The sequence below is a fragment of the Hyla sarda genome, chromosome 7 (genome assembly GCF_029499605.1).
Source record: "Hyla sarda isolate aHylSar1 chromosome 7, aHylSar1.hap1, whole genome shotgun sequence".
Classification (NCBI taxonomy): Eukaryota; Metazoa; Chordata; class Amphibia; order Anura; family Hylidae; genus Hyla; species Hyla sarda.
Window position 1 is genome coordinate 42688301 of NC_079195.1, and position 26961 is coordinate 42715261.

Sequence of the window (26961 nt, forward strand, 5' to 3'; positions counted from 1 at the left end):
CAGCTGGCCTTGGATTGGTCGCTGGGCAACGGCGGGAACTTTCTGTGTTTATAAATGTTGGTACCGCTCCTGGTTCCAGTCAGAAGCCGGCGAGTCAAGTAAAGAACGGCTGTCCGGGCATGCTGGGAGTTGTAGTTTTGCAACAGCTGAAGGTCCGCAGGCTTGAGACCACTGCTGTACGCTGTATACCTGTGCCCGGGCTGCAAAAGATGCAGAAAATAAACTTAACTCACCCACGTCGGCCGCACGCTGGGGACGGGAACGCCGGACAGCCGTCAGCCTATCACCGGCCAGAGCGATGCCCCGCCCTGGCCAGTGATAGGCTGAGCCCACTGTCATGTATGTAGCCGGCTTCTTACATGACAGTGGGCTCAGCCTATCACTGGCAGGGGCGGGGCATCGCTCTGGCCGGTGATAGGCTGACAGCTGTCCAGTGTTCCCCCAACGTGGGTGAGTTAAGTTTATTTTCTATATCTTTTGCAGCCAGGGCACAGGTATACAGCGTACAGCAGTGGTCTCTAACCTGCGGACCTCCAGCTGTTGCAAAACTACAACTCCCAGCATGCCCGGAAAACCGTTGGCTGTGGGGGCATGCTGGGAGTTGTAGTTTTGCAACAACTGGAGGTCCGCAGGTTGGAGACCACTGGCGTACAGTGAGTTCCATCGCCGGCGGCCCCCAACAAAGAGGAGGGGGGCAGTGCTTGACATATGTGAGTAGTACCCCGCTGGGCTGATCATTAATTGGGGGGAGCAGAACAGCGCTGGCAGGTCACATGATTTTGGGAGGGAGGGGGAATACCGTTATATACCGTGGAACCGCCGTAAGTTAAAAAAATACTGTGATACACATATATGGTCATACCGCCCAGCCCTAATAGGGTGTGTCACAAGAACCAAGCACCATATTGTGATTTATAACTACGCAGTGAGAAAGTAGAAACTTAAAATTAATAAAAGTAAGTACATATTATTTTACTACCCGAGGTCAGTTATACTTTTGTCTTTACATAGTTGAACGCGCTGACAACAAAATCACATATAAATTATCAATGGAAACCAAATTTAGCAACCCATGGAGGTCTGGATATGGAGTCACACTCAAAATCAAAGTGGAAAACCACACTACAGGCTGATCCAACTTTATGTAATGTCCTTAAAACAAGTCACAATGAGGCTCAGTAGTGTGTGTGACCTCCACGTGCCCGTATGACCTCCCTACAATGCCTGGGCATGATCCTGATGAGGTGGTGGATGGTCTCCTGAGGGATGTCCTCCCAGACCTGGACTAAAGCATCCGCCAACTCCTGGACAGTCTGTGGTGGATGGAGCGAGACGTCCCAGATGTGCTCAATCGGATTCAGGTCTGGGGAATGGGCGGGCCAGTCCATAGCATCAATGCAGTCCCCTTGCAGGAAACACTCCAGCCACATGAGGTCTAGCATTGTCTTGCATTAGGAACTCAGGGCCAACTGCACCAGCATATGGTCTCACAAGGGGTCTGAGGATCTCATCTCGGTACCTAATGGCAGTCAGGCTACCTCTAGCGAGCACATGGAGGGCTGTGCGGCCCCCCAAAGAAATGCCACCCCACACCATTACTGACCCACCGCCAAACTGGTCATGCTGGAGGATGTTGTAGGCAGCAGAATGTTCACCACGGCATCTCCAGACTTTGTCACATGTGCTCAGTGTGAAGCTGCTTTCATCTGTGAAGAGCACAGCGAATTTGCCAATCTTGGTGTTCTCTGGAAAATGCCAAACATCCTGCACGGTGTTGGGCTGTAAGCACAACCCCCACCTGTGGACATGGGGCCCTCATACCACCCTCATGGAGTCTGTTTCTGTCCATTTGAGTGGACACATGCACATTTGTGGCCTGCTGTAGGTCATTTTGCAGGGCTCCTCCTTGCACAAAGGCGGAGGTAGCGGTCCTGCTGCTGGGTTGTTGCCCTACTACACGTCTCCTGATGTACTGGCCTGTCTCCTGGTAGCACTTCCATGCTCTGGACACTACGCTGACAGACACAGCAAACCTTCTTGCCACAGCTCACATTGATGTGCCATCCTGGATGAGCTGCACTACCTGAGCCACTTGTGTGGGTTGTAGACTCCCACTAGAGTGAAAGCACCACCAGCATTCAAAAGTGACCAAAATATCAGCCAGGAAACACAGGAACTGAGAAGTGGTCTGGTCTGTGGTCACCACCTGCACAACCACTCCTTTATTGGGGGGTGTCTTGCTAATGGCCTATAATTTCCACCTGTTGTCTGTTCCATTTGCACAACAGCATGTGAAATTGATTGTCAAGCAGTGTTGCTTCCTGAGTGGACAGTGTGATTTCACAGAAGTGTCATTGACTTGGAGTTACATTGTGTTGTTTAAGTGTTCCCTTTATTTTTTTTGAGCAGTGTATAGAATACAGGGAACATCGATATCAAAATATAATTTTACCAACAGTAACCTACAAGCCACATACAAAGACATTGGACAATTGTTGCTTCCAACTTTGTGGGAACGGTTTGGCTCTTTTCTGTTCCATTATGACTGTTAAAGTGCACAAAGCAAGGTCTATAAAGACATGGGGGGAGATTTATCAAAACCTGTGCAGAGGAAAAGTTGTCCAGTTGTCCATAGTAACCAATCAGATCGCTTCTTTCATTTTTCACAGGCCTTCATGAAAATGAAAGAAGCGAGCTGATTGGTTGCTATGGGCAACTGGGCAAGTTTTCCTCTGCACAGGTTTTGATAAATCTCTCCCATGGTTGGGTGGTCTAGTGAGGAAGAACTTGACTGTGACTGGCCGCACAGAGCCCTGACCTCAACCCCATCCAACACCATTGTGATAAAGGGAAACAGAATTTGCCAACCAGGTCCTCTCCTCCAATGTTAATCTCCGACCTCAGCAATGTTCCTATGTATGAACAAACTCCCGCTCCCCTTCCCCCACCTAAAGAAATAAATAAATCCTTATTTCATATTCTTTTAAAAAGTCTTCCCAGGAGAGTAAGGCTGGGTCCACACTACGTTTTGTCCCATACGGGAGCGCATACGGCAGGAGGGAGCTAAAACCTCGCGCTCCCGTATGTGACCGTATGCGCTCCCGTATGCCATTCACTTCAATGAGCCGACCGGAGTGAAACGTTCGGTCGGCTCATTTTTGCGCCGTATGCGCTTTTACAACCGGACCTAAAACCGTGGTTTTAGGTCCGGTTGTAAAAGCGCATACGGCGCAAAAATGAGCTGACCGGACCGAACGTTTCACTCCGGTCGGCTCATTGAAGTGAATGACATACGGGAGCGCGAGGTTTTAGCTCCCTCCTGCCGTATGCGCTCCCGTATGGGACAAAACGTAGTGTGGACCCAGCCTAAAAGCTGTTACTGCAAAAGTGACATGAATGGGATTTTTGATGGCAGTTTTAAGGACTTTTTGCCAGGAGTAATAACGGAGGTTTTTTTTTACAGGATGATACCTGTAGTGTGAAAGGGGCCTAACATCCCACCTAAAGGCATCCTATATGTGACATGAAGGAAATGTATCGGTCACTGAGGACGCTCAATGACATCACACGAGAGATTACCAATGGTGACCGCACAATCTGATACTTCAATATATAGTGGGACAGACTCGCTCACTCATTGGGGGAAATTTATCAAAACCTGTGTAGCGGAAGCATAGTGCAGTTGCCCATAGCAACCAATCAGATCACTTTCGTTTTTCATAGGCCTCTTTAAAAACGAAAGAAGCTAGCTGGTTGGTTGCTATGGGCAACTGCACCACTCTTCCTCTGCACAGGTCTTGATAAATTCCCCCCCAATTTTCTCTAGGCAGTTTCTCTTGACATCATGAAATTATGTTTGTAGTAGAGCCCTGCATCAGGACTGGGACCCCGCTGGACACACGGAAAAAAAAAAAAGGAAAAAAAAAAAACTTGTGTGTGGTCACAGAACATACAGCAGGTCCTGCACACCAGAGACTGATGAAATGGCACAGGGGTTACTAGCCCTAAAAGCTGTGCAAAAAAGAGCTATCCAAACACTGTACCTCCAACTCTTTCAAAACTACAAGTCCCAGCATTACAGGACTAGCAAAGGGTGACACACATACACACCTGTTTCACCAAGAGCGATTATTAGGCTGTACGGCTGGCTGTGCCGAACGCTGTTTCTCACTGCAAGCGGTGACATATGAAGGACATAGGAAAATGCATAAAAATATATAAAATTTTTTTTTTAAACACTGTACTTTTAGCACTAAACCTTTGCACTAATTTAGGAAGAAGCAAGTTATTCACTCACCATATTGGCCCTAATTTATGGTGAGTGAAACCCTAATAGTTTTTTTCCCATAGCAACCAATCACATCTCAAATTTCTTTTTACAAGAGCTTGTTATAACATGAAACTGGTTGTTATAGGGGGAAAAAAAAAAAGAGACAATTACTGTTTTAGGCAGATTGATAAATCTGGATAATTGTCTTTGGTGGTTGAGTGCAGGCAATCTACAATAATAATTGTGTGTATACAGCATAAAACCAGTTACGGAGGAGCAGAGGTTAAAGTTTCAGATCGCGGGGGGAGGTCCAACCAATGGGGCGATCACCTGTACAGGGCCACGGAAGCCTGCGGGAAGGGGGCGTGTTGACCAACGCACGAAGCTTCGGCTGACACGGCCCCTCAATATAACTCTATGGCCTTCGGCAACCTCCAGCTCTGCCATAGCGGTGTATTGAGGGTGTGTGTCGGCCGCCGCTTCGTGCTGCCGGGGACCCGTACAGGACATCACGGAGAGGCTCAGCAGTCAGAAGGGTCAACAGAGAGCACTGTGGTCAGACAGAAAAGAACAAGTCAATTTCCCCTGTAGTATACAGCAGCAGATAAGTAGTGGAAGGATTAAGTTTTTCTATTAGAAGTAATTTACAAAACTTCAAAGCAGGGATTTTTTTTTTCCCCGGGAAATTCTATTGCAACAGAGTCCTCTTGTTTTCAGTGGGATTCTGCTGCACTGTGCAGACAGCAGAATTTCCGAAGGACACATCTGCCGAGGTAATTCTGATTCCAGTCCCCGCAGAAAGACCTGACATGGGAATTCCTTTTGCAGAATCGACTTGGAAATGCATTGGTTTCTATGGAGAGGGTGCATTTCAGTGCGGTCTTAGCACCGGCTTATTCTTACGTTGCCGGATGTCTGCTGAATGTCCGCCCAGAAACTTTCCAGGCAGACATTAAAAAGGTTATCCTAAGATTAAAACGTATTTCTGGTCTACAGGATAGGGGATATCTATCTAATGGAGTGGACAGAAGACCTGCCCTGATTCTGCGCCATTCATTCTCTTTGGGGCTTCCGAACATTACCAAGAACTGAAGTGCGCTATGTTTGGAAGTTCTACAGACAGCAAATGGAGAGATGGCCAAGTATGTAACTGACCCCATTCCTATGATTAGAGGGGGGTACCAGTGGTCAGACCACTATCAAGCTAGTTTTTCTCCAAGCGTTTCCCAATCAAGGTGCCTCCAGCTGTTGCAAAACTACAACTCCAAGCATGCCCAGACAGCCTTTAGCTGTGCACGCATACTGGGAGTCGTAGTTTTGCAACAGCTGGAGGCACCCTGATTGTGAAACACTGCTCTATCCTGTTAGAGTGAAACAATCTTTTTAAATGTGTATACTAGAGATGAGCGAACTTACAGTAAATTCGATTCGTCACGAACTTCTCAGCTTGGCGGTTGCTGACTTTTCCTGCATAAATTAGTTCAGCTTTCCGGTGCTCCGGTGGGCTGGAAAAGGTGGATACAGTCCTAAGAAAGAGTCTCTTAGGTCTGTATCCACCTTTTCCAGCCCACGGGAGCACCTGAAAGCTGAACTAGTTTATGCAGGAAAAGTCAGCAACTGCCGAGCCGAGAAGTTTGTGATGAATCGAATTTACTGTAAGTTCGCTCATCTCTAGTGTATACCAAAGAGAAAAAAGTCCACTAGGCACTGCTAGCCAGTGTATACTCAATAGGAGCAGTAATGAGTGCGCTTTTCAGGTGTGGGGTGCTATTCTGTTTAGTGCAGTATTCGCAGCATATATCGTATAAGGAATAGAAGAATGCACTCACCACATGACTATACTGTTCATCTGGGTCGCTCTTTATTAGAATCTTAATCGTGATGTGTACAGCTTTATCAGCGGAGTAACATCAGGAATACAGGCACCGTATAACAGTATAATCGTGTGGTGAGTGCCTTCTTCTACGATATATGCTGTTAATCTTTTTAAAGACTAATCTTTTTTTAAATAGTATTGTAAAAGTGATCTGGTGGAGTACTTTAAAGGGGTACTCCGGTGGAAAACCTATTTTAAAATCAACTGGTGACAGAAAGTTAAACAGATTTGTAAATTACTTCTATTTAAAAAAAATAATCTTAATCCTTCCAGTACTTATCAGCTGATGTATACTACAGAGGAAATTCTTTTCTTTTTGAATTTCTTTTCTGTCTGATCACAGTGCTCTCTGCAGACACCTCTGTCCATGTCAGGAACTGTCCAGAGCAGGATAGGTTTGCTATGGGGGATTTGCTCCTGCTATGGACAGTTCCTGACATGGACAGAGGTGTCAGCAGAGAGCACTGTGGTCAGACAAAGAAATTCAAAAAGAGAAGAGAATACAGGATAGATTTTTAAATAAAGTAATTTACAAATCTTCAATAAAGAAAAATGTAGGCGCACTCACCGCTCGGCGGAGACAACTGCATGTCGGGGTCCTATTCACGGGGAGCTGGGTACCGAGATAGGCGCAGGAAGTGTGGTGCTCGGAGGCTAGGCCGGCAGTTTCGCACGTAAGTGCGTGCTTCTTCCGGCCTCTGGAAGAAGCACGCACTTACGTGCGAAACGGTGAGTGCACCTACCTTTTTCTTTATTGAATATTTCCGATACTTGATGCTTGTATGTGTGCACCCCGCAGGAGATACGAAGATAGGTACTGGGGTTTGGCCGCACTCCAGTCCGGGTGATATATGCCCTTGGAGTGCTCTCTCCTCTTGTCTTTATATACATTTAATTTACAAATCTGTTTAAAGGGGTACTCCGGTGAATTATTATTTTTTTTTAATCAACTGGTGCCAGAAAGTTAAACAGATTTGTAAATTACTTATATTAAAAAATCTTAATCCTTCCTGTACTTATTAGCTGCTGAATACTACAGCGGAAATTCTTTTCAAAACACAGCTCTCTGCTGACATGAGCACAGTGCTCTCTGCTGACATCACTGTCCATTTTAGGAACTGTCCAGAACAGCATAGGTTTGCTATGGGGATTTTCTCCTACTCTGGACAGTTCCTAAAATGGACAGAGATGTCAGCAGAGAGCACTGTGCTCATGATGTCAGCAGACAGCTCTGTGTATCAAATGGAAAAGAATTTCCACTGTAGTATTCAGCAGCTAATAAGTACAGGAAGGATTAAGATTTTTTTAATAGAATTTACAAATCTGTTTAACTTTCTGGCACCAGTTGATTTAAAAAATAAATAAATAAATAAAGTTTTTCACCGGATTACCCCTTTAACTTTGTCACCAGTTGATTTAAAAATTGTGAATTCCCCTTTAAGGAATATCCCATAATCATATACCCAAAAAGTCCAGACATTTGAAGAAAAAAAAAAAATCACACACCCAAATTTGTTATTCACGGTCTCAATTTCTTTTTTAATGTGCATTTGGACCAGGAAAAAATAAAAATCAGAGTACAGTTTTGGATGAGATCATAAGAGCAGCAGACCCAGAAACCAAGTACACTTCCCCCCCCAATGCAGTTATATAGCGGTAGAGAAAACGAAATACACATTTTATCCACCAGCTAAAATGAGAACCCAGACTGCAAAAGAAAGAACTGAAAAAAAAAAAAAAAAACGTACCCATGATTACGAGGACACGTCTACAGCAGATGATATCGCACATTCATAGTCATCAGTTGTGTAAATGACGGGAGGACAAAAATTGTGTGCGCACCCATTAGGTCGTCATTAGAAGACAAAGAAGAACGTTTGCTGTATGCAAAACAAGGCATCTCTTCCAGGAAACAGATGTGCGCCGATGTTCTATACTCCCTGCATGCCCTATGACAAGCGCACTGGAACAAGGCCTGGTCCGCACACTACTACGAGACATGACGCAATATAGCAGCATGTGGGGGGCTCTTGCCGTTTTATTTCACGGAGGTGGTTGGGTCTTTAAATTTAGAACATCGAAAATGACATCGTATTACAAAAATAGGTCAAGGAAGTGAATTGGCCTACTAAAACAGTATACAATAATCTCCCAGGATTAACAAAAAAAAAAAAGTCTCTAGCCGCCAAAGTGGTATAAGTGCTTTATCGTGTGCGTGGTGACAACGGCCTGGGTGACTCTGTTAGGTCTTGAGACAAGACTTTGGTAAGGACACTGCTATAGGAAACAATGGTAAACATTATTGAGTACATGCCGAAAGATGGAAGCTTTCCATGTGCCCCCTTGTAGGGTTACTGCTGTAACAGACGGGTATTAAACATATATGCACACGGCTCTGCTCAGAGATGATTGGGCAAACTCCAGCCAAGGTCTGTTTCTAGCCTGGTCTTAAGGTATAGGTGCGGCCATAGGGGTTTAAACAGCATGGAGGCATCGATAGGGTCGTATATGGTGTTAACATAAGGGCCCTGTAGCTTTGGCAGGTATGGTAGTGCTTGGTGTTGAACATTCATGACAAATCAGAAGAAAAATTATATCACCAGAACTGGTTAAGAACGAGACATTCTATCGGTTTGTTTCTGCACGTTGTATTGGGTGGAGGGCAGAGGCCTCTCATGCTAAGAGCGATAAAACATTAAAAGCCTAGGAACCATTCAGTAACTTGTGTCTGGAGCTTCTCTGAATCGTGTGCCTTGCCAGTGCGTCTCAGTGGCCGGCCCTCCTTTCCTCCTGGCGCTTGGTGATGATGTATTTGAAGAACTCGTACACAGACCATGCGATGGCTGTGGAGGGCATCTGATAGATGACCCTGGCCTGGACCCCCCGGAAGTAGGCAGTCACGCCACCTATTTGGTAAACCGTCCTGAAGGCATTAGCCATGCCTGTGATATGTCCACTCACATTCAGGGAGTTCAAGGCCAAAGATTCCTGTGTGTTGAGTAAAGTCTTACAAACGTCCAATGGTGTGGTGACTGCAGCCGCCACCGCTCCCGCACAAGCCCCAGAGAACATGTGGGAGGAGGGGTTGTACTGTCTGTGGGGATTAAGACTCTCCTGCAAGAACTCATATGTCATGAAGTGTATGGCCTGGAACGGGATGTTCATAGTCAGTTGGGTTGTGTAGCTCCTGTAAAAGGCACTAGCGCCCTCATTCCGCCACACCGCCCTGATACAGTCAGTGACTCGCCGGTAGGGGGAATTGTACATCTGCATCCTCTGCTTGATCACTTTGAGAATAGGTCAACAACGAAAACCAGGTCCAGATGGGTCCCAAACAGGGAAGGGGAAGAAGAGAAAAAAAACAGGTTAGTTGAGATTTCACAGCAAAACATGTAAACAATATAAAAATACACTCCACCTATTTTAACCCCTTAAGAACCAAGCCCATTTTGACCTTGAAGGGGTACTCCACTGCTCAGCGTTTGGAACAAACTTTTACGAACTCTGGAGCCGTTGCCGGGAGCTTGTGAAGTCATTGCCCGCCCCCACATGACATCACGCCCCACCCCCTCAATGCAAGTCTATGGGAGGGGGTCCCTTTTAGGAGTAGGAGCAAATCCCCATAGCAAAAGTATCCTGCTCTGGACAGAGGTGTCAGCAGAGAGCACTGTAATCAGACAAAAGAACTTCCTGTGGAGCATACAGCAGCCGATAACTATTGAAAGGATTAATATTTTTTAAACAGAATTTACAAATCTGTTTACCTTTCTGGCATCAGTTTACTTAAGAAAAGTGTTTTCCAGCGGAGTACCCCTTTAAGCTGGCCAGCTATGGAGTAATATGTGACTACGCGTCACTCTGCTGCCTCTTGTACGTACTCTTCCATAGCCGGCCATCTTATAAACAGAAGAGCCATCTGTCTACATCACAGGGGGGGGGGGGGGGGGGGGGTGTGAAGCTGCATGCTTGTACAGAATGGGACCAATAGTGAAGCTTTGGGGAATTAGTAAGTGATTATAAATTATTACTGCAGTTTGCAATAAACTTTAGTAAAGCTGGCAAACCCCTTTAATTCATATGCAATTTTTACAACTCTCACATCCTAATAAGCTTAGCATTAAAGGGGGTATCCAGAAATAGAAGAACAACAGATAAAAGAAAAAAAGGCGTCACTTCTGTCCTTAGGTCCTGTGTGGTGTTACAGCCCAGTTCCAGTAAAGTAAATGGAGCCATAATGTAATTACACATAAAAGCTGAGGACAGGAGTGGTGCTTTTAAAAAAAAATAAAATAATCAACACTTTTTTGGGTAGGGTCACGTATCGTATTTTATTGCGTTTTTGCTGCTCTATTGTCCTACTCATTGAAGTCAATGGGTAGCAAAATCAGCTGTGTAATGTGTTACCCATTGTCTTCAATGGGTAGGAAAATACACAGCAGCAAATGCATAACAAAATACATGTACAATACACATGTGACCCTACTTTAAAGGGGTACTCTGCTGGGAAACTTTTTTTTAAATCAACTGGTGCCAGAAAGTTAAGCAGATTTGTAAATTACTTCTATTAAAAAATCTTTACCCTTCAGGTGCTTTTTAGCAGCGGTATGCTAAAAAAGTTATTTTCTTTTTGAATTTCTTTTTTGTCTTGTCCACAGTGCTCTCTGCTGTCACCTGATGCCTTTATCAGGAACTGTCTGTCCAGAACAGGAGAAAATCCCCATAGCAAAACCTTTGCTACTCTGGACAGTTCCTGACACGGACAGAGGTGTCAGCAGAGAGCACTGTGGTCAAGACGGAAAAGAAATTCAAAAAGAAAAGAATTTCCTCTGTAGCGTACAGCTGCTAATAAGTACTGGAAGGGTAAAGATTTTTTTTACAGAAGTCATTTACAAATCTGTTTAAAGGAGTAGTCCAGTGGTGACCCAGTGGTGAACAACTTATCCCCTATCCTAAGGATAGGGGATAAGTTGCAGATTGCGGGGGTCCGACCACTGGGGCCCCCTGCGATCTCCTGTACGGAGCCCCGACAGCCCGCGGGAAGGGGGCGTGTCGACCTCCGCACAAAGCGGCGGCTGACACGCCCCCTCAATACAACTCTATGGCAGAGCCGAAGCGCTGCCTTCGGCAATCTCCGGCTCTGCCATTGAGATGTATTGAGGGGGTGTGTCGGCCGCCGCTTCGTGCGGTGGTCGACACCCGCTATCTGGCCGGAGAGCCTGGCCTCTGTACAGAGAGATCGCAGGGGGCCCCAGCGGTCGGACCCCCCCCCCCCCCCCCCCCCGCGATCTCAAACTTATCCCCTATCCTTAGGACAGGGGATACGTTTTTCACCACTGGACTACCCCTTTAACTCTCTGGCACCAGTTGATTAAGAAGAAAAAAATGTTTTCCACCAGGGTACCCCTCTAAGCCTGAAAGCAGCAAATTGTGGATCACACACACAACCCTCCTTCCACAGTACAGAACAGCATTGTGGGTCATACACGGATGACATTATTCAGGACCACAGCCTTATTGATTATATAAAACATCCAGTACAGGTGAATCTACAATTCAGTGTCCGGGCTTCTCACCTTCAGCAGGATTCATAGCTGCGTCATGTAACAGTGTCGCTACACATCCTGCGGCCCCTGAAAGACAAAAACTGCATCAAGTGAGGGAGAGCAGACGGCAAAGGGTTAACTCGTCTTGGAATCGCTATGACGGCTGCATTAAAGTGTGTGGAGCGGTGCTAAACCTGACCTGCTGAATATTCACTCATACGTGAGAATTCCCTGCATCAGTGTTTTCCAACTCAGCGTGCCGGCAGCTGTTGCAAAACTACAACTCCCAGCATGCCCGGACAGCCAACGGCTGTCCGGGCATGCTGGGAGTTGTAGTTTTGCAACAGCTGGAGGCTCCCTGGTTTGAAGACCCCGAGCTAGAAATTCAATTCCTTAGTGGGTAAGGAAAGTGACATCTCCAAGAGGTCACAAAGCATTGGTTGCCACTTTCGTATTTCGTTAGTCATTTTTATAAACTTTTGACGCGGCGTCCAGACAGGTCAATAGAGTTTATCGTACCAGGTCTCGGTCCTGACACTTGTAACCAGGTAGAGCGCCTGGTAGCACTATTCCTCCCACGACTGAGTTATAGCAGGGTGGAACCTGAACTTGCGATCAGTCGGATCAGGTTCCACCCGGCTATAAAACTCACGATCGCGGCAGTTCTCAGGACCGAGCCGCCATCTAAACTTTTGACATATCTGGCCTTTAAAAGGGGTACTCCGCTGCTCAGCGTTTGTAACAAACTGTTCCGAATGCAGGAGCTCGTGATGTCATAGCCCCCCCCCCCCCCTCAACGCAAGTCTATAGGAGGGGGCGTAACAGCCGTCATACCCCCCTCCCATAGCCTTGCATTGAGGGGGCGTGAGAGTGACATCATGAGGGGGCGGGGCTATGACGTCACAAGCCCCCGATGCCGACTCCGGAACAGTTTGTTCCACATGCTGAGCAGTGAAGTACCCCTTTAAATGTATCGTAATTTAGATGTAAGAATATAGCTGGAGGTGTAATCCCAAGGGTGTAAGGCTTTGTAACATGACATGCACTGCGGAGGATTTTAAGGGAGTGCTAGGGCCCAAGACAGGTAGAATTATAAATGTTTTACACCATTTACGGTAGGATTTGCTTGCATAATAAAATCATGATTTTTTATAATTTTTTTATTTTTTAGAGGGGGTTTAGCTATTGTTCAGTCACCTTTGATCACCATTAATAAGTTACCTCTAGATACAATCTACATTTAACATTAAAGGAGTACTACAGTGTTAGACACTTTTCTGCGGATAGGGGATACGTTTCTGAACGCGGGGGGGGCCTCTCTCATAGAGATACATGGCGGAGGCATATCGGGGCAGCGTCAGGAGAGCTGTGGCAGAGCCGGGGCCCCATACAGGAGGAGATCGCGGGGGGTACCAGCGTTCTGGCCCCCACGATCAGACACTTCTCCCCTATCTGCAGGATAGGGGTAAGTTACCTTTGCTTTACTTATCTCAGACTGATCTTGAGTTGCATCATGTCTTCTCTATTCACATCCAGAATGCTGCTGGTTGCTGTTTAGCATCAGGTAGCATTACACCCCATCGAGTCTGCAAGCATTGCCTAATGGGAGATTTGTGCTTTTTTTTTCTCTACGTAAGACAAATACTACGAGGGAGATTCATCAAAACCTGTCCAGAGGAAAAGTTGCCCATAGCAACCAATGAGATCGCTGCTTTCATTTTAAACAAGGCCTCTGCAAAATGAAAGAAGCGATCTGATTGGTTGCTATGGGCAACTTTTCCTTTGCACAGGTTTTGATAAATCTCCCCCTACAATTCCCCAAATGTGCTTCAGTAGGACATGCTTTGTGTATACAGTAAAAACAGAGTGCTGCTACCAGATGTCAGGTCAGAGATGGAATAATGGATAATAAGGTCTAATGCCCAAACCAAAGGCTGCACAGAAACCTTCCCTTTAGGTTTCTAAATCAGTGTTTCCCAACCAGGGTGCCTCCAGCCAAAGGCTGTCCGGGCATGCTGGGAGTTTTAGTTTTGAACACCTGGAGGCGCCCTGGTTGGGAAACAGTGATCCAAGTCATTGCTATTTGAAGCTTTCCATTAGCCTTAAAGGGGTACTCCGGTGGAACACTTTTTTTAAAATCAACTGGAGCCAGAAAGTTAAACAGATTTGTAAATTACTTCTATTAAAAAATCTTTACCCTTCCAGTACTTTTTAGCAGCTGCATGCTACAGAGGAAATTCTCTTTTTCTTTTATTTATTTTTTGTCTTGTCCACAGTGCTCTCTGCTGACACCTAATGCCCTTATCAGAAACTGTCCAGAGCAGGAGAAAATCCCCAGTGCAAACCTATGCTGCTCTGGACAGTTCCTGACACGGACAGAGGTGTCAGCAGAGAGCACTGTGGACAAAAAATAAATAATTAAAAAAAATGAACTTCCTCTGTAGCATACAGCCGCTAAGTACTGGAAGGATTAAGATTTTTTTTTTTAATAGAAGTCATTTACAAATCTGTATAACTTTCTGGCACCAGTTGATTAAAAAAAAAAAATAAATAAAAATAAAATGTTTTCCACCGGAGTACCACTTTAACACGTATGCCAGGAAAGCTTGTGTCGTATATGGCCTATTATGTATATGAAAAGTATGGAATAATGTAGATCAGTGTTACCCAACCAGTGTGCCTCTCCAGGTGTTACGAAACTACAGCTCCCAGCATGCCTGGACAGCCAAAGCATGCTAGGAGTTGTAGTTTCACAACAGCTGGAGGTACACACTGGTTGGAAAACACTATAGTAGACCATGCCATTCCATTTACGATAATCTGCAAAAAATCTAACATATCTATTATATGAATGCTATAATAGTATACAGATATCCATTAAACATATACGTCACAAGCAGAGATTCAATAGTATTTATGGCGCATACGTAAAACTGTATGACGCCAGTCACCCCCTCCTTTTAGCATATCCACATTACTTTTCTGGTACCTTATACCACAACCTTCTCCAGTGCTACTGAATACACACTTGATTTGTGACCCCCCCGGTACTAGGGATCGACCGATATCGATTTTTTAGGGCCGATACCGATAATCTGTGACCTTTCAGGCCGATAACCTATACAGATATTCCGGTATAAGTTATCGGCTATTTCACCACCAACAACCCCCCCCCCCCCCCCGCAGAAGCCGCTGCAGATCAATGAACTGCAGCGGCTTTTGCGGGGCCAGAGACCGCCGCCACTGCTCGCTTCTCCCACCCTGCCTAGGTCCTCCCTAGTCCAACCACCACTGCCGCTGCCCCATTGCCTCCCCCATCCCCGGTTTTATAATTACCTGTTCCCGCGGTCCGTGCTACTTCTGGCTCCGGCGGCGTCCTGAGCTGTCACTGTGCGCACTGACGGTGATGTCTGGTTGAAGATGTCACTAGTCATTGCGCTGCGCAGGACGCCACAGGAGCCAGAAGTAACGCGGACCCCGGGAATAGGCAATTATAAAACCGGGGATGGGGGAGGGAATGGGGCAGCGGCGGTTGTCTCTGGCCGGGGAGGGGGGGGGGGCATTATCGGCATGGTAATTACCGATACAGATAATGTCCAAAATCGTGACTATCGGCCATACCAATAATCGGTCGATCCCTACCTGGTACATAACCAATATACATTATAATATAAATTATATATAATTGATTGTATCTAGATATAAAGTAAAGGATGATTTTCAAAGGTAACCCTACAGATAACCAAAACAAATGCAAGTAAACCTTCGCTTTGTGTACTCCTACTGCCAAATTCAGCACTTAATTTTTTGGGGATATGAAATGCTAGGCTTCCAGATTAAAATTAAATTTTAAGCTTTTTCAATCCTGAAACCTGGGACACTTATGTGACACAGTAAAGCGATGCAATCCAGCAACGAGTGAGGAAACGGCTGCTGATCTGACGCCGCTCTTCGTGTCTCCCAGTGATCCGCTGCTGGCATGGACTCGTGCTCAGACCAAACGAGCAGGGTGACAGACGCCCAGCGCACACACACGGCAGAGTCACAAGCCGCAGCACCGCCCTGCAGAACACAGTCACAGCAGCTATGCGGAGCTATGTGTGCGCGCGCGCCCTCCTAATGGTCGCTTCAATAATGATAAACCAGCTGCAGGCAGATCCTGTGCAAAGTCACAATAGCGTGAGCTTCAGAGGAACAATACTGTCATTGATAGCCCCCTCCTAGCTGACAGTGGGCTCAGCTGGTGCTCCTAAATACGATTTTTAGTTTTTCAGTCTTATGATTACACCACCCATCTGCCGGTCTTTTGGTTTTTCCAGGGGAAAGGGTTAACGTCCATTAGACGCTGTGTAGGGAATTGGTGAAGATGGGTGTTCTGACATGTAGGACTCACTCCACTTCTATGGCATAAAAAGGAAACCTTCTACTATGACTAATGGGGGTACTTTCCAGGGTGCACGGACACAGTCCTATAGCTTTAGAGTCTGACTCTTGGCAGTGCACCATGGGATCACAATATTCCTAAAGAAAAAATATATAAAAATCTTGTGCAGAAAGTCTCAAAAAAACAGCACAACCGTCGAGCATTATGCAGGAATCATCAATACCATTAGCTATATGGCTATTGCCCCCAGGGCGGATAACGTCGCTCAGTGTCTTTTTTAGTTTTTCATAGCAGGCAAAATAGAGAGCATGGGCCGGCCCTGCGCCGGTGGCGGTAACATTCATTCCCCGCATCGGCCTCCAGAATCCTTCGGTGCGGATGATTTTGGACAAGGCTTCCATGACGTTGCGGTAGCGGGCTGCGGGATCAGGCTGCAGACTCTGCATGCGGGTCTAGAAGAGAAAGAGACGAGAATTATCCCCTGCGGTAAGATGCTGCATTATCACAGTATATATACCCTGTATATACAGACGCAGAAGAGCAAACACTACGTAGAAGTGCGGGTAAATGAAGTGCAACAATATTTCTTATTGCTGTCACTCAATATTTAAGTTTTAAAAGGTTTATGTATTAACTCATTTCTGAGAAGCGTATTGTTACAGGCAGTGCAGCTGTGGAAGAAATCAGCAAGGCCCCATTCACACTAAGGAAATTCTAGGCGGATTTTCCTTCCAGCAGCCTTCTCAGGAATTAGCGCTTAATGGGGTACTCCGCTGCTCGGCGTTTGGAAAAAACTGTTCCGAACGCTGGAGCCCGTGACGTCATAGTCCCGCCCTGGCCATCACGCCCCCCTTCCATAGACTTGCATTGAGGTGGCGGGGTGTGACAGCATGAGGGGGCGGGGCAATGAAATCACGGGCTCCCCCCCATATCATGTGACCCGTGGGCACTGCTTCCCCCCAGTTTATCAACCCAGCGCTGCGTTGTCCCCCCACATCGGGGGACTAATATGTCACCCGCAAGTGCTCCTTCTCTCCCTCCCCCAATGAATTATCAGCCGCTGCGCTGTACTGTACTCTGTATTCCTGTGCCCGGGCTGCAAATATTAAGCAAACTTTAACTCACCTTCTTCCTACTTTCCCCCGTTGCTCAGGAACCGGCCTCGCGGTCCTCCGCTGCTCTTGCTTCCTGGGGATGGGAACGTCACAGGGCCGTCGGCCTATCACTGGCCGCAGCGATGTCCCGCTTAGGCCGGTGATAGGCTGACTGCTCTCCGACGTTCCCATCCCCAGGAAGCAGCAAGAGCAGAGGAGGACCGCGAGGCCGGTTCCGGGGGGAACGGTGAGTTAGTTAAAGTTTATTTTGTATATTTCTGAAGCCGGGGCTCAGGATAGTACAGTACAGCGGATGATAATTATTTTTTTTGGGGGGGGTGCACTATCGCTTTAAAAAGGAAAGCTGTCTACTTTCTCCCCCCACACTAACCGGCGGTACTGGCTGGTAGTGTGGGGGACGCTGATCAGTTTGATGTCTACCATGCCAGTGTCCGCCCCGCCGTTCGGCTGAAATCTTCCATTTTCCGTATATGCTAATTAGGTGCTAACTGGCACTCTGACATCAGCGCCACTCATCTGCAGCTCTGCCCAGCTCATCAATATTCATCCCCTCCCTCCGCCTCTCCCTCTTCATTACAGAGCGGGGAGAAGAGGGAGAGGCGGAGGGAGGGGAGGAATATTGATGAGCTAAGTGGAGCTGCGGACGAGCAGCGCTAACGTTAGAGTGCCAGTTATGCCGCCTGTGCCAGTTAGCACCTAATTAGCATATACAGAAAATCGAAGATTCCGACCGCACAGATACGGTTGGCATCAAACTGATCAGCATCCCCCACATTACCAGCCAGTACGGCTGGTTAGTGCGGGAGGAGCAACCTGACAGTTTTCCTGTAACAATGGGTGTCCTGGTGGCCCCCAACCAAAGCGATCAATTATTTACCCTGTATCCTATGTATACACATTCACTGTGTATCGTCCAACAAAAACTACATGAGTGGCCTTTAAAGCATTCTACAGTCAGGAGCCCACAGATCTATATGAATGCAGCGCTCCCTGCTCCGCTGTCTTTGTATACAAGGTCATCTGAGCATCTTTATATATCTTGCGAGTCACATACTCGGCAGTAACATTCAGGTCCATTCCTGTCAGCCATGACAAGACAAGGTGACTCCACCGCCGCACCCTCTATACACCCACAACTACACCCGTCTGCTGTATCATGCCGAACAATTGCCTGATCAAAAAGATGTCTGTTGTCTAATCACATCTTTAATTTCCTAGACTCGTGGTAAATGAAAGCAGACATGACTGGTTGCTATAGGCAACAGTTTCTAGTTAAAAAAAAACCCTGCAGCCTGTGCTCATACCATGCTGAGAACAGTAGTTCCCCCAACAGCACCAAATGTTTACATCCCCAGTGGATGGTCATTTAGACCCACCCTTCTTTGGTGGGATAGCAGACTTTGTTGCCATAGTAACCAGGCACAGCTCAACTTTCAGTTTACCAGAGCAACATAAGACATGAAAGCTGAGCTCTGCTTGGTTGCTATGGGCAACAAAGAATAATACTATAAGACTGCACCATAAAGCTTCCCACTTGTGTAAGTCCTATGCTGTTAGGTTAACCATTTCTTATGGATGAGTCTTAAAGGGGTACTCCGCTGCTCAGCGTTTGGAACAAACAGTTTGGAATGCTGGAGCTGGGAGCTCGTAATGTCATAGCCCCGCCCACTCATGACATCACGCCCCCTCAATGCAAGTCTATTGGGGGGGGGCTATGACGTCACGAGCTCCCGGCGCCTGCTCCAGCGTTGGGAACAGTTTGTGCCAAACGCTGAGCAGCGGAGTACCCCTTTAATAGTGCAGCACATTCCCCCCCCCCCCCCTTCTCCGTCCTGTCTGACAGTCTAGTTGCCATGTATGCCAGTCCTAGGGTTTGTATATCTTACATTACGCAGAACCCATCATCCCCAGGACTGTTATCAATTGGATTTTGCAGCATCATTCACACTGTGGAAATTCCATACTCCAGATTCAACCCAAAAAAAGGTACATGTTGATTCTTTTGGTGGAATCCGCTCAGGGCAGTCTTAGCGCCCGCTTGTTTTGCCCATGCCCGCTCCAGACGGAACCTCCACCTGGAATATCTGCAGGCTCCAATTCCATAGCATAAATAAGCCCAGGGGCGGGATGCCAATAGGGTTAAGAGATGCGGAGCGATTGGTGCATTTATGAACCTATTTCAGATGCCCAGAATAAAAGGGGTTAACCCAAGATTAAACGTTACTCCTAGCCACAGGATAAGGGAATATCTAGCTGATCATTGAGGTGGGGGGGAGGGGTCTCTAGCCCCCCCCAAGTAAATGGAACAACTGCACACACACTAGACCACTACTCTACTAACCTGTACTCCACGCAGGGGTCAATTTACCTTCATACAGAGGATCGGTGGCTGGACCCCCCCCCCCCCCCCATCTTATCCCGTCGGTCAGGGATAACCCCCTTCGAAGCCGGCATTTATTATACAAGTATGACTGCTTTGCATAGGAAACACACCTGTCACAACTGTGCCCTACACTTCCTTGTTGTAACACAACACAATGATACAATCCAGGTTTCGGTCCTTGAGCACATCCTGTCAGTTACGAGGCGGTGTCGCAACGCATGACTAAACATCCAGGGCACTGTTTCCCAACCAGGGTCACCTCCAGCTGTTAAAAAAAAACTACAACTACTAGCATGTCTGGACAACCTACAGCTGCCCGGGCATGCTGGGAGTTGTAAATCTGCAACAGCTGGAGGCACCCCGGTTCATGCTCCAGCGAGTCACGGCGAAATGATTATTAAAGAAAACCTGAAAATACCTGACACTTATTTTGTTTACATTTTTTTTTTTTTTTAAAGGGTACTCCGGAAAAAAAAAAAAAAAAAACACAACAACAACAAACACCACAACAAACACCACAACAACCACCACCGCCACAACCACCATCACCACAACCACCATCACCACAACCACCCTGTACTTACCTGCCTCACTCTCCCCACAGAGTCCAGTATCGTGGTGCATAGTGCAGTATGTTATATTGCCGCTAAGCCAATCACTGGCTAAAGCAGCAATGTGACATTCTAGGAAATGGACCACGGCGGAGATCGGGCATTATGGGGAAATATATATATTTTGTGCTGGGTACCCCTTCATCTATTCATAGTAAGACCTATCACATACAGCAGTGTTTCCCAACCAGGGTGCCTCCAGCTGTTGCAAAACTACAACTCCCAGCATGCCCGGACAGCCGTTGGCTGTCCGGGCATGCTGGGAGTTGTAGTTTTGCAACAGCTGGAGGCACCCTGGTTGGGAAACAATGACATACAGAGATAGAGCAGGCTCCAAAACTTGTATGGCCGAGTACAATCCAGAGGCTGCATAGGACCCATTCACGAGAAAAATTCAGCTCGGAAATTCAGTTGCAGCAGCCTCCCATTGATTTCTCTGGGATTACCGTTGATTTCCACAGAAATTTTAATTCGGACCGTGCAGAAAACTCGTTCTGCTTGGAAATGCATTGCAGTCTGTGGAGACGCCGCATATCTGAGCAGCTCCGCTGCCCACGGAAGGTCTCTGGGCACACATTCTGTTGTGTGATTGGGCCCTAAAAGGGGCCTAGTCACCTGTAGTCTTCAAGCTAAATGTTATTGTGTAGACTGAAAGCAATACGTTCATTAGGGACGGTCAGTCACTTTCCCACAGCACTGAATGCTGCCTGTGGTGAATTCGCTTCCGTCTTGGCAGCCATATTGGTTGCCACCCAGCTTCCCAAGATACGGGTACGACCAAAAGGCAGGTAAACAGGATTTTTATCTGGTTCTCGTGGGTTCTCTCTGCGGTCGGCCTGACCCACTCGTTTGCTCTAATTGCCCTCGTTGTCTGCGCCTTACAGCAGCTTTCCCCGGATCGTTCTCCTCTTAAGCTCCGTCATTTGCTCAGATTAGTGCAGGGATACAGTTACCTGCTGTTTAATCTACACGCTGATGCCCAAACCGGTTTTACATGAAAAAAGTAACACCGAGCGTGGCGGCCGCAGACAAATTACTTAACACTTTAAATATAACAAACAAGATTCTCAGGCTGGCAGCTCCCTGCAAGATGGCGACGCATGTGCTACACACACCCGCACGGGCACCACCAAAGGAATCTTCAACACATGGCTGACCCATCGGGATGTGGATTGGGATGCCAGGAAGTCACTTAGTCACAATGCGACTACGGACGTGTATGCATTACTATGCAGGGAGGCAGCCGGGCAGCTGAGAATCTGCATGTAAATCAGCCTGCGGCCCTTCCTGCTGTTACCAAACTACAATTCCCATCATGTACTGACAGTCTTCGACCCAGAGCTGCTGGGAGTTACTACGGTAGACTGGTATTCCCCAACTGCTGCATAACCAACCCCAATCACGCGGCCCCAGCCAGCTTTCAGTTGTCAGGGCATGATGGGGGTTGTAGTTTTGCAGCAAGTTGTTTAAAATTCACTCTAATCAGTTACTCCCTTTAAAGGGGTACTCCACTGCCCCAGCGTCCGGAACATTTAGTTCAAAACGTTGGGTTTGGGCTGCGGGGGTCGTGATGTCACTGCCACACCCCCTCGTGACATCACGCCCCCCTCAATGCAAGTCTATAGGAGGGGATGTGGCCGTGACATCACGACCCCAGCACCCGGAGTAGGGATCGACCAATTATCGGTTTGGCCGATATCGCCCGAAATTCACGATTTTGGACTTTATCGGTATCGATATGCCAATAATTCCCCGCCCCCCGGCCAGAGACCACTGCTGCTGCCCCACTGCCTCCCCCATCCCCGGTTTTATAATTACCTGTTCCCGGGCTCCACGCTATTTCTGGCTCCTGCAGCGTCCTGCGCTATTGCTGTGCGCAGTGCAATGACGTCCTCAACGTTACGTCACCGTCAGTGCGCACAGTGACAGCTCAGGACGCCGCTGGAGCCAGAAGTAGCACAGACCCCGGGAACAGGTAATTATAAAACCGGGGATGGGGGAGGCAATGGGGCAGCAGCGGTTGAACTAGGGAGGACCCCAGGACAGGCAGGGGGAGAGAAGTGGATGGTGGTCTCTGGCCCCGCAAAAACCCGCTCTAAATCATTGATCTGCGGGGCCGGTGGGGGGAAATAGCCCATAACTTATACCGGAATATCAGTATAAGTTATCGGCTACCGGCCTGAAAGGTAACAGATTATCGGCACTAAAAAAAAAATCCATAGCGGTCGATCCCTAATTCGGAGCTAAAATGTTCCTAGTAGAAAGGAGTAACTCACTTGGAGTGAAGATCCCTCAGCACATCCAGACACATCAGTAGATATAAAACTTATTTTGTTGTCTTAAAAGACATCAGGGTAGCAAATCATGTTAAAAACCATGGACCGACACGTTTCGGCAGTGTAGCCTTTCTCAAGGTCTGCTATAATGTTCCATACACTGGGGCAGTGGATTACCCCTTTAAGGAACGTTCACACAGACTGTCCGGTCTTAGTCATCTGGAAAAGCAGGGTGACAATAAGTGTCATACATCCTCTGCTCCTATTCTCTCTGTATAACTTAGCACTTGTTCAGAGTTTTAGGAAAGTTGGATCTCTAAACTTCGCAAAGTACGACATCACCCACTTTTATTCTTTTTGAGGAAGAAGGATCTGGCAGAAAGCAACCAGTGCATCCAAACGTCATGGGAGGGGATTATATTAGACCAGTGTTGTGTTTCCCAACCAGTGTGCCTCCAGCTGTTGCAAAACTACTACTCCCAGCATGCCCGGACAGCCGAAGGCTGTCCGGGCATGCTGGGAGTTGTAGTTTTGCAACAGCTGGAGGCACACTGGTTGGGAAACACTAATAGACCAAAGGCTGTCCGGGAATGCTGGAGGCACCCTGGTTGGGAGACACTATTAGGCAGTGCCAACTCACCGGGCACCATGGTGGCATCAAGTTCTCTAAGGCCTGACAGTCTTTGACCCAGAGCTGCTGGGTCTTACTACAGAGGACCAGTTTTCCTCAACCGACTTAAAACTACAACTCCCATCACACACTCACAGCCTTCAGAGCACGATGGCCATTGTAGTTCTGCTGTCTTTTCCACCTATTTTAAGAGCCGAGGCAAGTGCTCTCTATCACCCAAAGTGCAAGAAAAAGTACAAATGTGTCACACTAAAAAGAAAAACGTGCACAAAGGATGCGGTCTATCGCTAAGCCCTTCTCCGATAGGAGAGAGGCCCCCCAACAAACCTACCCTTCCCCTCTGGGCCAAAAGGCACCTGCAAGGATGCAGGTTCGATGCCCCTTTTCGCCGAAGCTACTAAGGGGCCGAAAATGCTCCCGGCTTCAACCTAGGCATTAACCAGGGTATCAGCCAAGGAGCCGTATACTGATGCCATCTTGACCGAAGCCAAGATGCCCAAGGGTTGCAGGGAGGTGAGGAACCTAATGGCCACACACACCTCCCCTAGACCGCCAGGAGGGACACCCAGAGGGGCTACCGCACCCTGACAAATCCTGTGTACAAAACAACATGTCCTTTCCACCTATTTCCCGCTTGTAGTTGGGTCATTGGGCACCATCTTCAAGATCTCTGCTTGCCATAAGTAAATGAAACTGTGCAGACCAATACCTGTCAATGTTAATGCTACAACTCCCATCATGCTTTAACAGCATTCGTTCACCCCCCCGGCTGCTAAGGCTAACCAGACCAGCCCTCTACACCTGTTGCAAAACTAAAAGTCCCGACAGGCAAAGACAGGGGTTGTAGTTTTAGCACTTGTAGCAGTAATCCCGGCTATAAACGACAAAGATGTTTCAACTGCATGTTGCAAAACTACAACTCCCAACATGCCCTGAAAGCTTGCAACCTACAGCTGTTGGGTCTTACTGGACTAGTGTTCCCCAACCGTTGCAAAACTACCTATTGTGGCCTGACAGCTTACATTTCAAGGCAGCTAGGCCTAAGTTAGTGTTTCCAACTCAGGGTGACTCCAGGCCTTCGGCTGTCCGGGCATGCTGGGAGTTATAGTTTAGCAACAGCTGAAGGAACACTGGTTGGGAAACACTGGTTTAAGTAGAACAGCACTGTACACCTGTTGCAAAACTAATTCCCAACACACCCTCAACCTAACGCTGCAAGATCTTACTAGATTTGCTTTCCCCACTTGTTACAACACTACAACTCCCATCGTGCCCTGACAGCCTTTGTGCCCGCCCTACTTTCTGATCTGCTAGACAGGAACGCTCAGCCTTTTGCAAAACTACAACTCCCATCATTGCATGACACCTTACGAGCTGCTAGCTCTAACTAGATCAGTTCTCTACACCTGTAGAAAAACTACAACTCCACCATCCCCCAACGCTGAAAAACTACAATCCCCCTTATTCTCTGATGGGGGTTGTAGTCATACAACATGTAGTCAAGCAGTGATCCAGCTTTAACTGGGCACTGTCAGTATTTGATATGGAAAAAGCCAGTCAAAAACTGACCCCCCCCCCCCCCCCGCCTGCTTGGACACATACTAGTCCTGCTGTGTCCATGCATCATCACCTATGTCATGGACACACTTCCTTGATTGACAGCTGTGAGCGCAGGGCTCAGAGCTGGAGGAAAAATCCTCCCACTGTCATCTTGTGTCCGGCTACTGTCAGTGAGGACAAGCTGGGAGTTGTAGTTTTGCTAATGCTAGGGGAGATGTGAGCAGACAGCATACTGAGGGAGGGGGCGGAGACCTGCACAGTGAGGCCACGCCCCCTTCCTTTGGGAGGAATTCAGACTAGTGAGCTAAATTAAAAGTGTAATAAAAAATAAATAAAGGTGCTAGACACATAAAAATGAGATGTACATGGTCAGGATTAGGTACTGAGTGATATAAAAATATATTTTTTTGTGTGATCTGACGCGTACGCTTTAAGTGAGAAAGATGTTTTAACACTACAACTCCCAATGTGGCCTAAACTTTCACAATCCAAAGCAGCAAGGTCTGAGTTAGTGTTGCAAAACTACAACTCCCAGCATGCCCTGAAAGCTTGCAATCTAAAGCTAAGTCTTACTAGACTGGTGTCCCATCCCCTCCCCAAGCATTGCAAAACTACAACCACCATCCTTTGCATAAGATACTGATGAGGGTTGTAGTTTTGCAAGATGTAGTTGAGAGGTGGTGCTGCTCACTAAGAGAACTTACAGAGCAATACAGTGATCCCTCAACTTACAATGTCCTCAACATACAAGTCTTTTCTGGACCATTGTAACTTGAAAACAGACTCAACATACAATGTACGGACCGTCCAGATCTGTGATACCTGTCAATGGCTGGAAGAACCGACCAATCAGAATGGGCATTCACTGGTAAAACCCCTGTATTACTGAAGTGTATGCACTGACTGGTGTCTGGTAGCGCCCCCTACAGTACAGGGAGGTATTATATGTTCTGTACTCTATACCTGTATTACTGAAGTGTATGCACTGACTGGTGTCTGGTAGCGCCCCCTACAGTACAGAGAGGTATTACATTTTCTGTACTCTACCTATATTACTGAAGCGTATGCACTGACTGGTGTCCGGTAGCGCCCCCTACAGTACAGGGAGGTATTACATGTCCTGTACTCTTTACCTGTGCCAGGGTTAGCTGCTCCTTTGGACACCAGGTGAGGACGACTCCATTTTACATTTTTAGGACATTTGTGTACTGTACAGGACCCTGAAGAAGCTCCTGTCCTCTACCTAGACCAGCATTTCCCAACCAGGGTGCCTCCAGCTGTTGCAAAACTACAACTTCCAGCATGCCCGGACAGCCTTTGGCTGTCCGGGCATGCTGGGAGTTGTAGTTTTGCAACAGCTGGAGGCACCCTGGTTGGGAAACACTGACATAGACAGTGATTACAGCTCCCAGCAGGTCTTTCTTACTTTTATATGTAAGGATTTGCTTTATCTATATTAGTTATCTACGTATTTATCTTTAATCCTCACTTTTTCCTATTTTTTGGATGATATTTTGGCAACTTCAGAACCAATTCCCAGGTTTCCATAGAGTTCTGGTCTCAACATACAATGGTTTCAACATACAATGGTCGTCCTGGAACCAATATTGTAACTTGAGGGACCACTGTACTTGTCACTGCTGAGGTTTCGTTACAATCGTAGAAAGGCAGGATGCAACTATTTAAAGTATTGTATGTAATGTCCATTCATTGTCAGGAGGCTGGACTACTCCCAGGCGATGATGGGAGTGCGGGGCGCGCAGGGGGAGGGGCCGGCTGAGTGGCAGTGATGGCCGCCTCCCCCTCGGACACGTGTGTCCCATCCCCCCCCCGCTGCCCACCATGTGGCTCTCACCTTGACACAGTCCACAGGGTACATGAGACAGTGCTCCATGATCCCGGCCACGGCTCCCGCCAGCATGTGTGTAGTGACGGTGGATCCCTCCGGGAGCGCCTCGTACTCCAGATCGGCGGGGCTCCCCTTACTGCCCAGCTCCCGGGCCCGGCCCATGGTCGTAGACTCAGCAGCGTTCAGTTCGGTGTCAGCAGCGCCGGGCCCTCCAGCAGCAGCCGGCCATCCACGCTTCACCCAAGCTCCCAGCACCCGGGCGGGATCCCCGGCGGACGCGCCCCCTCGTTCCTTCAGCACGGCCTCCAGCTCCATGTCACAGTCTATAGGCTGCTCCCGGCCGCCGGTCTGGGCCCCTGAGCGCCGCTGCTGACCCGACACCGCCGTGGTGGCGCCACCGAAACGCCCGAAAACTCGGGGCCCCCCCAAGCACACACCCACTCCGCGCCCATTGGGTGGCAGA

General features: G+C 47.6%; 1 protein-coding gene and 1 long non-coding RNA gene across 8 annotated transcripts; one reads left to right on the top strand and one right to left on the bottom strand.

The window, feature by feature from the left end:
• Positions 1 to 397: 397 nt before the first annotated feature.
• On the top strand, positions 398 to 7846 carry LOC130281755 (uncharacterized). 4 transcript variants are annotated; one of them, XR_008846096.1, is made up of 3 exons: positions 398 to 450; positions 5267 to 5416; positions 7706 to 7837. It is a non-coding gene; the product is annotated as an uncharacterized LOC130281755 (long non-coding RNA). The 4 variants fall into 4 exon arrangements; XR_008846098.1 differs by lacking the exon at positions 398 to 450 and adding an exon at positions 628 to 710; XR_008846099.1 differs by lacking the exon at positions 398 to 450 and adding an exon at positions 3480 to 3584 and having other exon boundaries at positions 5267 to 5412; positions 7706 to 7846.
• SLC25A28 (solute carrier family 25 member 28) lies at positions 7658 to 26954 on the bottom strand. Of its 4 annotated transcripts, none has more exons than XM_056529340.1 (4): positions 26505 to 26954; positions 16297 to 16525; positions 11720 to 11776; positions 7658 to 9433 (listed from the first exon to the last, which is right to left on the bottom strand). In XM_056529340.1, exons 1-4 carry the CDS (start codon positions 26811 to 26813, stop codon positions 8913 to 8915), a joined length of 1116 nt encoding a protein of 371 aa, XP_056385315.1. In that variant the 5' UTR covers positions 26814 to 26954; the 3' UTR covers positions 7658 to 8912. The 4 variants fall into 4 exon arrangements, with proteins under 4 accessions (XP_056385315.1, XP_056385317.1, XP_056385316.1 ...); XM_056529342.1 differs by lacking the exon at positions 26505 to 26954 and adding an exon at positions 18493 to 18605; XM_056529341.1 differs by lacking the exon at positions 26505 to 26954 and adding an exon at positions 18243 to 18362.
• Positions 26955 to 26961: the final 7 nt, after the last annotated feature.

Coding starts and splice junctions, on each gene's coding strand:
- SLC25A28 (XM_056529340.1), bottom strand. CDS start 26,813: ATGGAGCTGGAGGCCGTGCTGAAGGAACGAGGGGGCGCGTCCGCCGGG. Junction 16,526..26,504: donor ACCCTGTGGACTGTGTCAAG/GTGAGAGCCACA, acceptor TTTCTCTTCTAG/ACCCGCATGCAGAGTCTGCA. Junction 9,434..11,719: donor AGCTATGAATCCTGCTGAAG/GTGAGAAGCCCG, acceptor CTATTCTCAAAG/TGATCAAGCAGAGGATGCAG.